The sequence below is a fragment of the Caretta caretta genome, chromosome 9, assembly GCF_965140235.1.
Source record: "Caretta caretta isolate rCarCar2 chromosome 9, rCarCar1.hap1, whole genome shotgun sequence".
Lineage (NCBI taxonomy): Eukaryota > Metazoa > Chordata > Testudines > Cheloniidae > Caretta > Caretta caretta.
Window position 1 is genome coordinate 8,123,763 of NC_134214.1, and position 12,598 is coordinate 8,136,360.

The following is a 12,598-nucleotide window of genomic DNA, read 5'->3' on the forward strand; positions in this document are numbered from 1 at the left end:
GCTCCCGGGGCTGCCTGGTGAGGCTCTGGCCTTTTCTCACCGGTGCTGCTCTGTGAGGCTGGCCCTGGGCTGTGCTTCGTTTACACTGGCATAGGTTGGGTGACCTCTACCAGAGAGACCCCGTACTGCTGCCTTCCCTCCCTTTTACCCTCTTGTGGCTGGGCTTTGCTGCTTTGCCAGACCAGCTGGGCTGAATCAGAAATGCCTTGGAACCTCCTGGCCTGACCCTGGGTGGCAGGGGCAGATCTATTCCCTTGTCCCACAGGCTCAGATTTGGAAACGGCCACAACCCAGGGCTATGAGAAGCAGCAACTCTTTGTGATTATACTGCGGGGTGTGTGTGTGTTTGTACTGGGGGGAACCTGAGCCGTCTGCTTCCTGGTCACGACCTTCCCATACTCCCACTGCTGGGGAATGGCTCCCTCCACCCCTCCGAACTGTAGTTAGCATAACAAGCCTTCCTTCCTTTCAGCTGTGAGCCCTTTGCTGGAGGGGCTGTGTCTCCCTGTGTGGCTGGACAGGACCCAACACATTGTGAGCCTGAGGCGTTTACACCCAGGTAATTCTGTGGATGGCAGTGGAGTTTCTCCAGATCTACACCCGTGACAGTGCGAGGAGCACCCAGTGCTCTCTCTGGGTGCTCACAACACCCCATTAATGCTGGTCACTCAGCCTGCAGCTTCCAGCCTGGGGAGGCCTCTCCCCTCTAGGGACCTCACAAGCCTGTCTCTGGATAAAGGGCTCCAGCTCCGATCCTGGGCTCCATATGAGGAATTGAAGGGGCTTTCCCCCCACACACAGGGTCAGTGGGAGACCAAGGGGCCGGTGCTGCAGAGAGAGTCCATTGCAAGTGTTAGGCTGCTGGAGAAAGTCCCCTGGTGCAGGCAGGGACTTTGCCCTGGGCTGTGGTCTTCACTAGAGGTGGTCTCCTTGTGCAAACAGCCCATTAGTTTGGGAGGATGCAATCGAATGGGACCCCTGCCCACCCATGTGGATCCAACTTCACAATAGGGGCCTTACATGGGCTCCTTGGGGCCGGGGTTGTGTCCGCTTTTTGTGGATGGTGTGAATACTTCAGTAGCGGTCACAGCGGGGAAGGCCTGTCTTGGTACCCCCTGCTCTGTGTTACTGTGACACCCTGAAGGCAGGTGCCAGATGGGAGTCCCAGGGAGAGGCTGGCATCTGCCAATCTGATTCAATAGGGAGATCTAGAAGGGGATCAGGATGTTAAAAAATATGAATGTAAAATGTGCACCTGAGAGACTCTAGCTGGTGCTGAGAATCCAGAGGTTCGGGGGCAGCTTCATGTCTCCTGCAGCTCAGGGGGCACAGACAGGAGTGTTCAGAGAGCTTGGGACATGGATCAGCAAGGGCGAGATCTGTAGATACCCATGTTCCACCATTGGCCCCATACCCACAGGCTTCTCTTTCCAGCAGAAGGAGACAGGAGCTGGCCCAGCTGTAGAGACACTTAACTGCAGCGGGCTCAGACCCCGAGGTACCCCCCTCCCCCAGATACTGAGCATTTTGGGGATGGGCATTTATTCATGTCAGCGTTAAGCCATGTAAATACAGCTTGGGCAGACATAGGGTGTGTGTGTGTGTGTGTGTGTCTTGGTGTGGGTGTACTGATGGTGTTTGTGGAGTTCCTGTATGCATGTGGCTTAAAGTCATACACACAGATTCCCATACAGAATGTGGGTCTCTGAGTACATATGTTGAGCGTGTATGTAGGCATCTGGGAGCGTGTGCACTTTGCATGTGCGTATATGAGTCTGTCGGCCAGCCTATGTGACTGGCTGTGCATCTGTGGTGCTCTGTGTGTGGGTTGAGTGTATATGGGTGTGTCTGTGGTTCAGTGTGTTTGTAGCATGGCTCACTACCTGTAGTTGTGGTGTCTGAATTTGACTCTTTACATAAGAGCGGCCACACTGGGTCAGACCAAAGGTCCATCTAGCCCAGTGTCCTGTCTTCCAACGGTGACCAATGCCAGCTGCCCCAGAGAGAATGAACAGAACAGGTAATCATCAAGTGACCCATCTCCCATTCCCAACTTCTGGCACATAGAGGCTAGGGACATCATCCCTGCCCATCCTGGCTAATAGCCATTGATGGACCTAGCCTCCATCCTTCCCTTACTCAGAAAAAGCAAGGTTTCAACCAATGCAAAAGCTAGTTTAATAAATGTAAAAGAACAGAGAAGGAAGGATTGGCCCCAATGTGTATGTGTGTTAGAGTGGCCCAGAAAGGTAAATAAGCACCCCTTCCTCCTCCAAAATAGCCCTTGAATTGCCAAGTGCATTTCCCAGTGGTTTAAAGGAAATTCCCAAGGCCTGTGGGAGGCTCCAGCCTCTCCTCTCCAGGGGCTTTTGATGGTCTGTAGGGCTCAGGAAAGGGTGGAGAGCTTTGCCCCTTCTGTATTTCCCAGGTCAGATTGGCAGACACCCTGGGGGGCTGTCGCCTTCTGCTGCAGTGTGGGGCATGGGTCACTTGCAGGTTTGAACTAGAGTCAGTGGTGGATTCTCTGTAACTTGACATATTTCAATCAAGATTTGTGGGTGTCAGTAACTGAGTCAGAGGTTATGGGGCTATTCCAGGCTTGGTGGGCGGGGTTCTGTGGGCTGCAGTGTGCGGAAGGTCAGACTAGATGATCATGGTGGGCCCTTCTGGCCTTAAAGTCTGTGAGCCTATCTGGGGCTTCTTATCAGCCTGTGCCTAAGGCAGCAACAGAGAGAGCACCGGATGGCCTGGCCATTGACCCCCTTGCTGCCCTGGGGCACCCCTTCCTCCTCAGCTCCACTGGATTCTACGGCCAATGAGCCCTTGTGATGTGCCTGCCTGACTGTTGAATTGAGATGGAAAGCAACGCTGGCTCCACTTTGGTCCAGGTGCCTCTGGGACCAGCCTCCTCCTCCAGCTCCCTGCTGCAGAGTTCCTTCCACCCAGCCGCCGCAGGATGAGGGCAGCTCCTCTGAGAGGCCCCAGTAAAATATTTAACAGCCACAAGCCGCTCAGCAGCCTGGTTTCTATTTCTGTCTTAAGCAAAAACTAGGTCACCTGCTGCCCTCCCTCCCTCCCAGCGAACCTGCAGGGACTTGGAATGTGACCCTCCGGGACGCAGCACCAGGCCTGAGCTAGGGGTTCTCACCCTATCTCCTGAACCCCAAGCAACGCAGAGAGCCAACCCACAGAGAGAGGTGGCAACTGCAGCAAAAATACCTGTGACCCAGTGCGGTTCTCCGGGGGTTGTGATTGCCTGGAGAACATGGTAGAAGTCCTTGAATAATCTCTCAACTATTCCCTCAACAGTCCACATCCAAAGCCCATTGACTGTACTGGGAGGTTTTCCATTCACTTCACTGAGGTTTGGCTCAAGCCCAGTGACAAAGATCTTGCTAGGGAAGACACGCAGGGCTGGCTGCCTCCATTTGGTACAGGTATGTATTTATTCATTGATTTTTGTTCACCAATACAGTGAAAAATGGCATTGAAATGTACAATGGGTCATTCTTAGAATGGCATGACCTTTTCTTTTTTTTTCTTTTTTTGCTTTGTTGTCCTCATAAAATGACATAGTATATTATTGAAAAGATGATCGTTTCTCATGCACATCAGACCAGAATAAGCTTTTTAAAAAATTAAATCAAATTAAAGTACAAAATTAAAAACACCCACTCGGAACATCCCCCAAGAAAGAGGAGTCAAATAACCAGCGAGTTATCCAAGCACATTCGTAGCCAGTGCAATCAGATCTTCTAAAGTCATTATGTTTCTGCATGGTCCGTCAATAAAGCCATTAATCACAGTATAAGATTCTTAGATACATTTGTTTACTGGTGTTTTGAGGTGTGCAAAACCCTAACCACAGCCCAGAAGTCCTGTCCAATACTGATATATAGAATTACGAGAACCAACCATTTAAATTCCATTCTTTACACTTATTTTCCTTTCCTATGGGAAAAATATGAACAATCTTTGATGCAGTATTTCAACCTTAGACACTAGCAGATCATTTTTAACAAAGATTCGGATATAAAAATACAAATATGAGGAGTTCTGTTAAAAAGAAGCGTGCCAGAGTGGGATGACCAGTGGCACCAAGATGTGGCACCAGGACCAGGAAGCTCATGCAAAAAAGATGGAGCAAAAATGTCTCTCGACAGCAAAACGATCACTGTCTTTTATATTATAGTCCATCCGGGTCGGAACCTCTGCCTTCCATTCAGCACTGCTGGCTTTGGATTTGCGACCGATCTGCTGGTATTTTGCAAACTGGACAGGGATGAGGTGTGGGGCTGGATGGATGAGTTAGAGAATGGGTGTGGGTCTGAAATACAGCAGGGGGGTGACTGCACGCACAATGAGCCTGCTACAGCTAGAGAGGTGTGTGTCTGTGCAGGGGCGAGATACACAGCCACTCGGAGAGAGACAGAGAAAGGTGTAAAGAGCATGGCTACAGGAGCCCTCTTCGAGATGAGACCGCTGGGCGATCCCAAGGGCTCCGCGCTCTCAGGGGAACAGCACCTCGGCATCATGGCATGGGGAAAGTGGGGGGGGGCTTAGTGGGGCTGGGAAGAAGGGCATGGGAGAGGAGTGGGGGCTGGAATGGACAGCTCCCTGGAAGTGCCGCTGGAATGGACAGCTCCTCAGGAGGGTGCTGGACTGGACAGCTCCCCGGGAGGGCGCTGGAATGGACAGCTCCCGGGGAGGGCGCTGGAATGGACAGCTCCCCGGGAGGGCGCTGGAAGTGGCGCTGGAATGGACAGCTCCCGGGGAGGGCGCTGGAAGTGGCGCTGGAATGGACAGCTCCTCAGGAGGGCGCTGGAATGGACAGCTCCCCGGGAGGGCGCTGGAATGGACAGCTCCCGGGGAGGGCGCTGGAAGTGGCGCTGGAATGGACAGCTCCTCAGGAGGGCGCTGGAATGGACAGCTCCCCGGGAGGGCGCTGGAAGTGGCGCTGGAATGGACAGCTCCCGGGGAGGGCGCTGGAAGTGGCGCTGGAATGGACAGCTCCCCGGGAGGGCGCTGGAATGGACAGCTCCCCGGGAGGGCGCTGGAAGTGGCGCTGGAATGGACAGCTCCCCGGGAGGGCGCTGGAAGTGGCGCTGGAAGTGGCGCTGGAATGGACAGCTCCGCGGGAGGGCGCTGGAAGTGGCGCTGGAATGGACAGCTCCGCGGGAGGGCGCTGGAAGTGGCGCTGGAATGGACAGCTCCGCGGGAGGGCGCTGGAATGGACAGCTCCGCGGGAGGGCGCTGGAAGTGGCGCTGGAATGGACAGCTCCGCGGGAGGGCGCTGGAAGTGGCGCTGGAATGGACAGCTCCGCGGGAGGGCGCTGGAAGTGGCGCTGGAATGGACAGCTCCGCGGGAGGGCGCTGGAAGTGGCGCTGGCCCTGGACAGCGCCTCAGTAGCCGGCTCCTCCATTCTGCAGGGAGGGGGGTTGCGAGGGCAGGACGTGGTGCTGAAAAAGATGGCATCTCCGGGGTGGGCACGGCGCCCTGAAAATCTGGACAGGGATGGACGGCCAGCTCCCTTTGTCCCATCGCTCTCGGCTGGATGCTGAGGAGGGTGAGATGGCCCCATCCGTTACCGCCTCGGGCTGGGGTCTGGGTTGGGGGTGGAAGGTGTCGCCAGCAGCCTCATCTCCTTCCTTTGCTTTCCTCGTTGACCACAGTCCAACAAACATGCACGGCCAAAAGTGCTTAAAATCAGTGAACAGAGTCTGCAGCTCAGTGCAGGCGCCTCCTCTGCCGGCTTATACCCCAGAAGGCGACTTGTCTGTCATCCCCTTCAGCACCTCGTCTATTCTATCATCTTCGATCACCACTGCAGGGGGGACAAGCAGACAGTCAGGATCCAGGAGCAGGAGCCCCTAAGCAAGGCTGGCTGGGCTGGCGGAGATGGTCTCTTGTGGGGCTTAGGCTCGCAGTATTTGCCTCTCCCTATACACCTCCCCCCCCCCCCCCCCCAGCCAACATCGGCTGGAGAAATCTGCCCCAGGAAAATGGCTCCCGGAGCGAGCCCCTTGCCTGTCCGGCTTGCTGCGGGGGCGCAGAGCGAGCTAAGGTGGTTCAGAAAGACCGCAGCCAGCGGCAGGAGCGGGCACAGAATGCGGCTGGGGGAGCGGGGTGGGGGTGGGGGACGCCCCCGCAGGGACACTGGGAGGGTGGCGCGGACAATGGAGAGCCCTGGGCTTTGGCAGGAGCTGCTCTCTGGCATGTGCGATGACAGAGCCCGGCCCGATCCCTCCAGGGGAACGCGGGTGGTGGTGGTGGGGTTCTCCGTTCCCTTTCCCCGAGCCTGGGGAGACCCTTCCCCACTGCGGATCCGGACGGAGGGGCGGGGGGGGGTCCAGAGCCACTCCTGCCACCGGGGAAGGCAGGGGGCGCTTACCTCTCTTGGCCCTGCCGATCTGCCCCAGCTTGGGGGGCCGCTTGGCCTGGTTGCCCCCGAAGAAGGAGTTGGTGTCCTGGAGCCGGCAGCTGAAGGAGATCTCGCTGACTTCGGAGTCGGTGCCGAAGCGGGCCACCTTCTCCTCGCTGTAGGGGAGGATCTCAGACATGCTGGCGGCGGCCGGGGTCCTGCGGGGCGGCCGGAGAGCGCGATCCGGCAGCGGAGCCGGGCGGGCGGGCTGGCGAGGGAGTGCGGAGCGCTGCAGCCTGCCGAGGTGTCTGTGCGCTGGGGCTGGGGCAGCCCTACATCATAAAGGAAACCCAGGCGGAAGAATGAAGTCATGCATCCGGGGCTGGTGCGCTGAGGCCCCTGCTCTGGAAGGTCCTCCCCCTGGCCCCCCCGGCCCTCCCCCAGCTCCCCCCCCCCGTCCCAGGCCCCCCCCCCGCCCCCGGCTGCGCGGGGGGAAGGGAGGAGGGTGACATCAAGAGGCAAGAGCGGAATGACAATGAGATTGCAGCAAAAGCGGAGGGGAGGCATCCGGGGTCCCTGCCTCTCCCCCCCGCCCGGCGCTCCCGGGGCAGCGCTCTCTGTGCGCCCCCCCCCCCCGGGCAACTACACACACTCCCCAGGGCCGGGGTGGGGGAGGCTGCTTCAGCCAGACACCTGAGGGCTCCCTGCCTGTCCCCCCTCTGTATCTTCCCCCCCCGTGCCTCTCCCGGCCTGTTCCTCCCCCTCTGTGTCTTTCCCTGCCCTTCCCCCCCGTAAACCCCCTGTTCCTCCCCCTCTGTGTCTTCCCTCCACCCCGTGCCTCCGTTGGCCCTTTTCTGCCCCTCTGTGTCTTTCCCTGCCCGTCCTCCCCCTGTATCCCACCCCGTTCCTCCCCCTCTGTGTCTCCCCCCCGCCAGTCTCTCCCCTCGGCTCTTTCTTCCCTCTCTGTATCTTCCCTGCCTCCCCCGGCGCTTTCCTTCCCTCTCTGTGTTCCCCCCCGCGTGCCTCCCCTGGCTCTTTCCTGCCCCCTCTGTGTCTTCCCCACCCCCCTTGCCTCCCCTGGCCCTTTCCTCCCCCCTCTGGATCTCCCCCCCCCGTGCCTCCCCCTGCCCTTTCCTGCCCCCTCTGTGTCTCCCCAACCCCACATGCCTCCCCTCGGCCCTTTCCTCCCCCCTCTGTGCCTCCCCCAGCGGTTTCCTGCCCCTCTGTGTCTCTCCCACTCCCTCTTGTCTCCCCCGGCCCTTTCCTCCCCTCTTTGTGTGTCTCCCCCCGGCCCTGCCCCCAGTTTTTGTCTCTCTCCTCCCCCTCCCCCATTGTCGATCTTTCTCTCCTGACAACAAAGCCTGTATTTTTAAAAAATGCCCCCTCTTATTCCTTTTCCATACCAACTTCCCGGCCCCAGCCCCCACCCCCATGTCCTAGGCACAGGTCCTCCACCAGCCTTCACCTTCCCCAGGAGCCTGTTAGTAACATCTTCAAAAGCAACCCCCACCCATCCTCCTCATCCTCCTAAGTGGCTCCTGGTGCTGCTTAAAGTTGCAAATTAGCTTCCCTTACAAGCCCTGCTCTCAGATTGAGGGGTGGGGTGAAACACCTGCTTCTGGCCTGAAAGTCTCCCTGCCTGGTCTCTGCTGCAAGGTGAGGTTGTGTGTGTGTGTGTCTCCCTCTCTCTGTGTGTTAATATTGGTGGTGACTGCTTCACCCAGACAGCATTAGCATCAGTTTAGCTAGTGCCAAGGATGTGAATGGTGATTAACCAATTGTGGCAGTGATGCAAAGGCCCACATGCTGCTCTTTAACGCACGCATGCTTCCAGATCATGGAAGTGGCATGCTGTGTCTACAGTTGTTTTGCAGCTCCTCAGAGCTTCAAGCCCTGAAGGCTAAGGCCTTGCCTATACTGGGGCTTTTGGTTCTGGTGTAGATTGTACTGTACCAGTGGAGTATGGAGCATGGACTGGTGCAGCTTATCCTGTGAGTGTGAGTCACCTCCCGAAGAGCCATGCACAGAAAGGACCCTCTGCACTAGGTACCATGCAGAGAGAGAAAGGGCTAGTTCTCTGTAATACTATCTCCCTTCTCCATCTCCTAGGGTCAATACTGAGGAGGTGGGATAGAGATTGGATGGGCTAGGGAAGCAGTCCCCAGACATGTTCTCAGCATGACCCCATTTTTCTCACCTGTATGGCTTCCCACGCCCCCAGATGGCATGGAGGATGCCGCTTAAAAATGGCAGCCTCCCTGCAGCATGACCTCACACGCACTGTACGTGCAAGGTCATGTTGCACGGAGGAGGCCATTTTGCTTTAGAAAATGGCCTCCTCCTTCTCCTCACAGTGTGAAGTCACACGCATACAGTGAGTATGAGGTCACGCTGCACGGAGGGCACCATTTTGTTGAGCAAAATACCACTCTCCATCTGGCATGACCTCACACAAATGGGGTGGGGGATGTGAGGTCACACTGTGTGGAGGAGGCCATTTTGTAAAATGGCCTCCTCCACAACCCCACCTGCTGATGGAGTGAGCCCACTTGGGGTTGTGACCGTTTGGGAACCACTAGATTATGGGAAGGAGTGGGCAGGCCGGGGGAGGGGGAGATACACCCCCTCTCCCCTACTCTTTGAGAAACCAACTGTAGGCTAGTGCAACAAGAAATAGCTGCTCAGAAACGTGTCTGTTCTGAGGACGAGACAACTAGCCTGTTGAACATGCCGCTTACAGGGGCACTGAGGGAATGATGGCATGCCTTCAAGAGAAGGGAATCTATCCGCGGCAGAAGCCAGGGGCTCTCGGTTACACCAATAGCAGTCAGGAGTCGCTCCCTTGAACCCCAGTACAAAACCAATGCAAGTGAGGAGAGAACCACGTCCCGGGTAGGCTGGACCTTTACAGTGATGAAATGAGGGTCATCCAGACCCTACAGGCATGGGTTACAAAACCCTATGTATAAGAGCATGGAAAACCAGGCTGAGATATGTACACATTTGTAGTTCTGGGAGTACAGAGCGAGCCTAGGCTATTGAGATGATTGAGCTATAAAATATGGGATGGAGTCCATCACGGGAGAGCTTTCCTCCAAGGTGAAATGCACCCCCCCGGCAGAATGCCAAGGGTCGGTGCATCAGTTATGTCCCTGTGTAAACCTTTAACATGAGGTTTAAGTGGCTTCTAAGGCCCTGGCCTAAGGTTGAATTTCACCCTTCGGGAACTCTGATACAGGCAGGTCAGGCCTGGGGATGGGGGCTGCAGGCAGGAGGGTGGGGGTGTGGGAGAGCGCTAGGAATGGGGTATCAGACAAGAGAAGGGAAGAGAGCAGCAAATAATTCACCGATCCAGAATCGATCACTTGGGCTGTGTGATCGGAAAGCCTCACATCCATGGTGTTTCTGCTTCCTGTCTGGATGGATGAAACTGTCGTAAGCAGGAGATTTCACAGTGGAGGCAGAAGTGTTTCCTGTGCAAAGAGAGTCACATAGAGTTTAAGGGCAGAAGGAGGCCACCAGAGCATCAAGTATGACCACAGGCCACGAGACCACAGGCACCCCTACACCCAGCCGAGCAATCAGAATTAGACCAAAGTGTTACTGCCTGCAGAAGAGTAAACTGTGTGTGCCATGGGCATCTAATGTTTGATTCCAAGGGAAGAACCACTACTGGCAGGATTCGCCCCAAATCTTTCTATTTCTAGGGCACCTCTCACCATAGCACACAGCCCATCTGCCACAGGTCAGCATCAAGGCAGGCCCTTGTCTCTGCAAACTCCTCCTGCCTTTGGCATTAACTGTGGGTTTCATATGCAAGACGGTCCTTTGTCCATATGTCCGTGCTGGGGTTTCTCCTGGACTGTGGAGCATACACAGAGCTTTCTCTTTCTCAGGGGCTCACAATTCTTCTTTGCCATGCAAAAGGCAATAGGGCCTGTCCACGCAGCATAACTGCAGACAGTTTAGAGGTAAAGCAGCAGAACTATAGAAAACCAAGGGTGAAGCTGATCCGCATTCAGGAACCCTGCACAAGGGCCTCTGAGATACTTAGGACCATGTGAACTGAGTGTACAGGACCGGGCCTTCGCCCTAAAGGCATGATTTAATGAGAGTTACGCTTCTGGATCTGAGGGTAGAACTGAGACCTAAGTTTATTTCATCCACCTTTGTATAGCAGGGAAAATGCATATAGGGCAGGCCAACATATATAGTCAGATCAACTGGTGAGGGGGCATGGAATACAAGGTTAAAATGGCCTCAAGGGGGTTGGCTGTTGCTCCAGAGCGCTTCACACATCTTGGTCTCCCATCACTGGCTCTAGGTCCTATGCTGATTGGAAGGTTTTCCAGTTTCTTTCCATAGCTTCCCAAAGGCCCAGCTAAACAAACAGTACGGGCCTGTCAGATGTGATGCCAGCATGCTGACTCGGAGGCAAAACGATGCCTCCACTGATAAAGAAAGGTGTCAAGAGGATGGCATAAGCAAGAGGCGTGTCCTTTACCAGTCCAGAGCACTCTTCGGGCCTCTTTTCACCCCCACACAGGTGTCTAAGCCAGTCACCATTGGCACGACGCTTCTATTACGGCTTTTCAGAGTCAAAGTGCTGTGAAAGTGCGACAGCTTGTGTGTGTGATGCTGTGTGTGTGTCTGTTTTTGCATGTGCAGGGTTGATATCTACGGCGCCAGCCTTTGGAAAGTGCTTTGGGATCTTTGGGTGATAAGTGCTTTCGCAGAAGGGATCGTTGTGAATTATCATTGTACTGGGAATCATGATTTCGTTTGTCTGTGTGTGTTTATATTACAGTTGTCCCCAGAGACTGTGGTCAGGATTGGGGCCCTATTGGGTGTGGCACAAACCCAGGGGAAGATATGTCCCTGCCAGAAAGAATTAACAATCAAATGGAGGATCAGTCACATCAAGTAAATGTGACAAACAACGGGATGGAGGCCAAGGGCACCAGTGATAAGATCCCGTGGGCCCAGATTATTGTTACAGCTGCTCTGAACTGGCTGATCCAACCTCATGTGAGCATTTATAATGCTGCAGGAGCACCTGAAAAAGTAGGCAGCAGCCCATGGCCCATGCTGAGATGTGTCCTGCTTTCCAAGCCCACAAGGGCTAATGCAGTAGCGAACGTACGCACGTGCAGGGACATGGCGGCACATGCAGCCCCCTGCAGACACCGGCATGGGCACACACACATCCCCGTAGGCACACTAATTCATACACACAAGTGGGGAGGAGTGTGGGGCGGGAGCGGTGGACGGGAGTGGGGATAGTTTGTGGGGATGAGGGGAGAGGGCTGGGGGGAGAAAGGGAAAGTTATAGAACTAAGGGCCGTCCGGTTGGCTAATGAGGAATCCCATCCGTATAGAAAGAGACTAGATCAGACCAATGGTTCATCTAGTTCAATATCTGGTCGCTGACAGTGCCCAACCCCAGATGCTTCAGAGGAAGGTCTGAGAAACTCCTAGAGATCAGTTATGCTCTAGCCTGCTCACAGGGGAAGTTTCTTCCTATCCCCCATCACTTAGTGGTTGGTTTATGTCCCCACGCAGGAGGGTTGATATCCCTTCTTTAAGAATATCCTATCAACGTTCTCATTATCGATAAAAAAGTCTGATCCATTTTTGACTTCTGTGGTAAGATGAGGCCCTGAAACATAAACCCTTATATCAGAGGCCTGGTACGAGGCCTAAGGCCTAAAGCAAAGTTAAGCTGGGAGCCAGAGGCAGGCCCTGCTCACAAAAGTTGGCAAGCAGAAGGCTGCTAATTGGATGTATACACATATCTAAAGGGGATCAAGTACTAATAGGATAAACATATGCTAGGATGGTACCAGAACACTCCAATACTTGCACATTCCCCACCGATAACAAGGAACAGGCTGACCCATCCTAAAGACAGGGGCAAAGGGGCAGTATGATGGATAGAGTTGTTTTGTTAAAACCAACATGTACAAGGGGAGAGGTGGCACCTTGCTACGTAGAGGGGTTGCACCTCAATACGTCAGGAGTGATGTGTAACTTGTTTGTACCTGTGTATAAGAATGCATCCCTGGGGCAGTGTCTCTGTCCAGCCTAGGGGGCAGTGGAGTGTCCCGCCCCTGACTGAGCTGTGTCCATTGCCAGGGGGCACATATTCGTAGTATGCCCGGTAGAGTCTATAGGAAACTATTACTGTGCTTCGTTTGACAATAAACCTGGCTGGGTGCCTTCGTACCTTATCAGAG

At 55.1% G+C, this 12,598-nt stretch overlaps 1 protein-coding gene across 1 annotated transcript; it reads right to left on the reverse strand.

Moving 5' to 3' along the window:
* Positions 1-3,427: 3,427 nt before the first annotated feature.
* Positions 3,428-6,751, reverse strand: CAMK2N2 (calcium/calmodulin dependent protein kinase II inhibitor 2). Its single transcript, XM_048864209.2, has 2 exons — positions 6,393-6,751; positions 3,428-5,825 (listed from the first exon to the last, which is right to left on the reverse strand). Exons 1-2 carry the CDS (start codon positions 6,559-6,561, stop codon positions 5,755-5,757), a joined length of 240 nt encoding a protein of 79 aa, XP_048720166.1. The 5' UTR covers positions 6,562-6,751; the 3' UTR covers positions 3,428-5,754.
* Between the last annotated feature and the right edge of the window lie 5,847 nt (positions 6,752-12,598).

Excerpts from the sequence above, each read along its gene's own strand:
- CAMK2N2 (XM_048864209.2), bottom strand. The coding sequence starts at position 6,561 with ATGTCTGAGATCCTCCCCTACAGCGAGGAGAAGGTGGCCCGCTTCGGC. Across the intron at positions 5,826-6,392 it reads GATCGGCAGGGCCAAGAGAG|TGGTGATCGAAGATGATAGA; the intron begins GTAAGCGCCCCC and ends TCCCCCCTGCAG.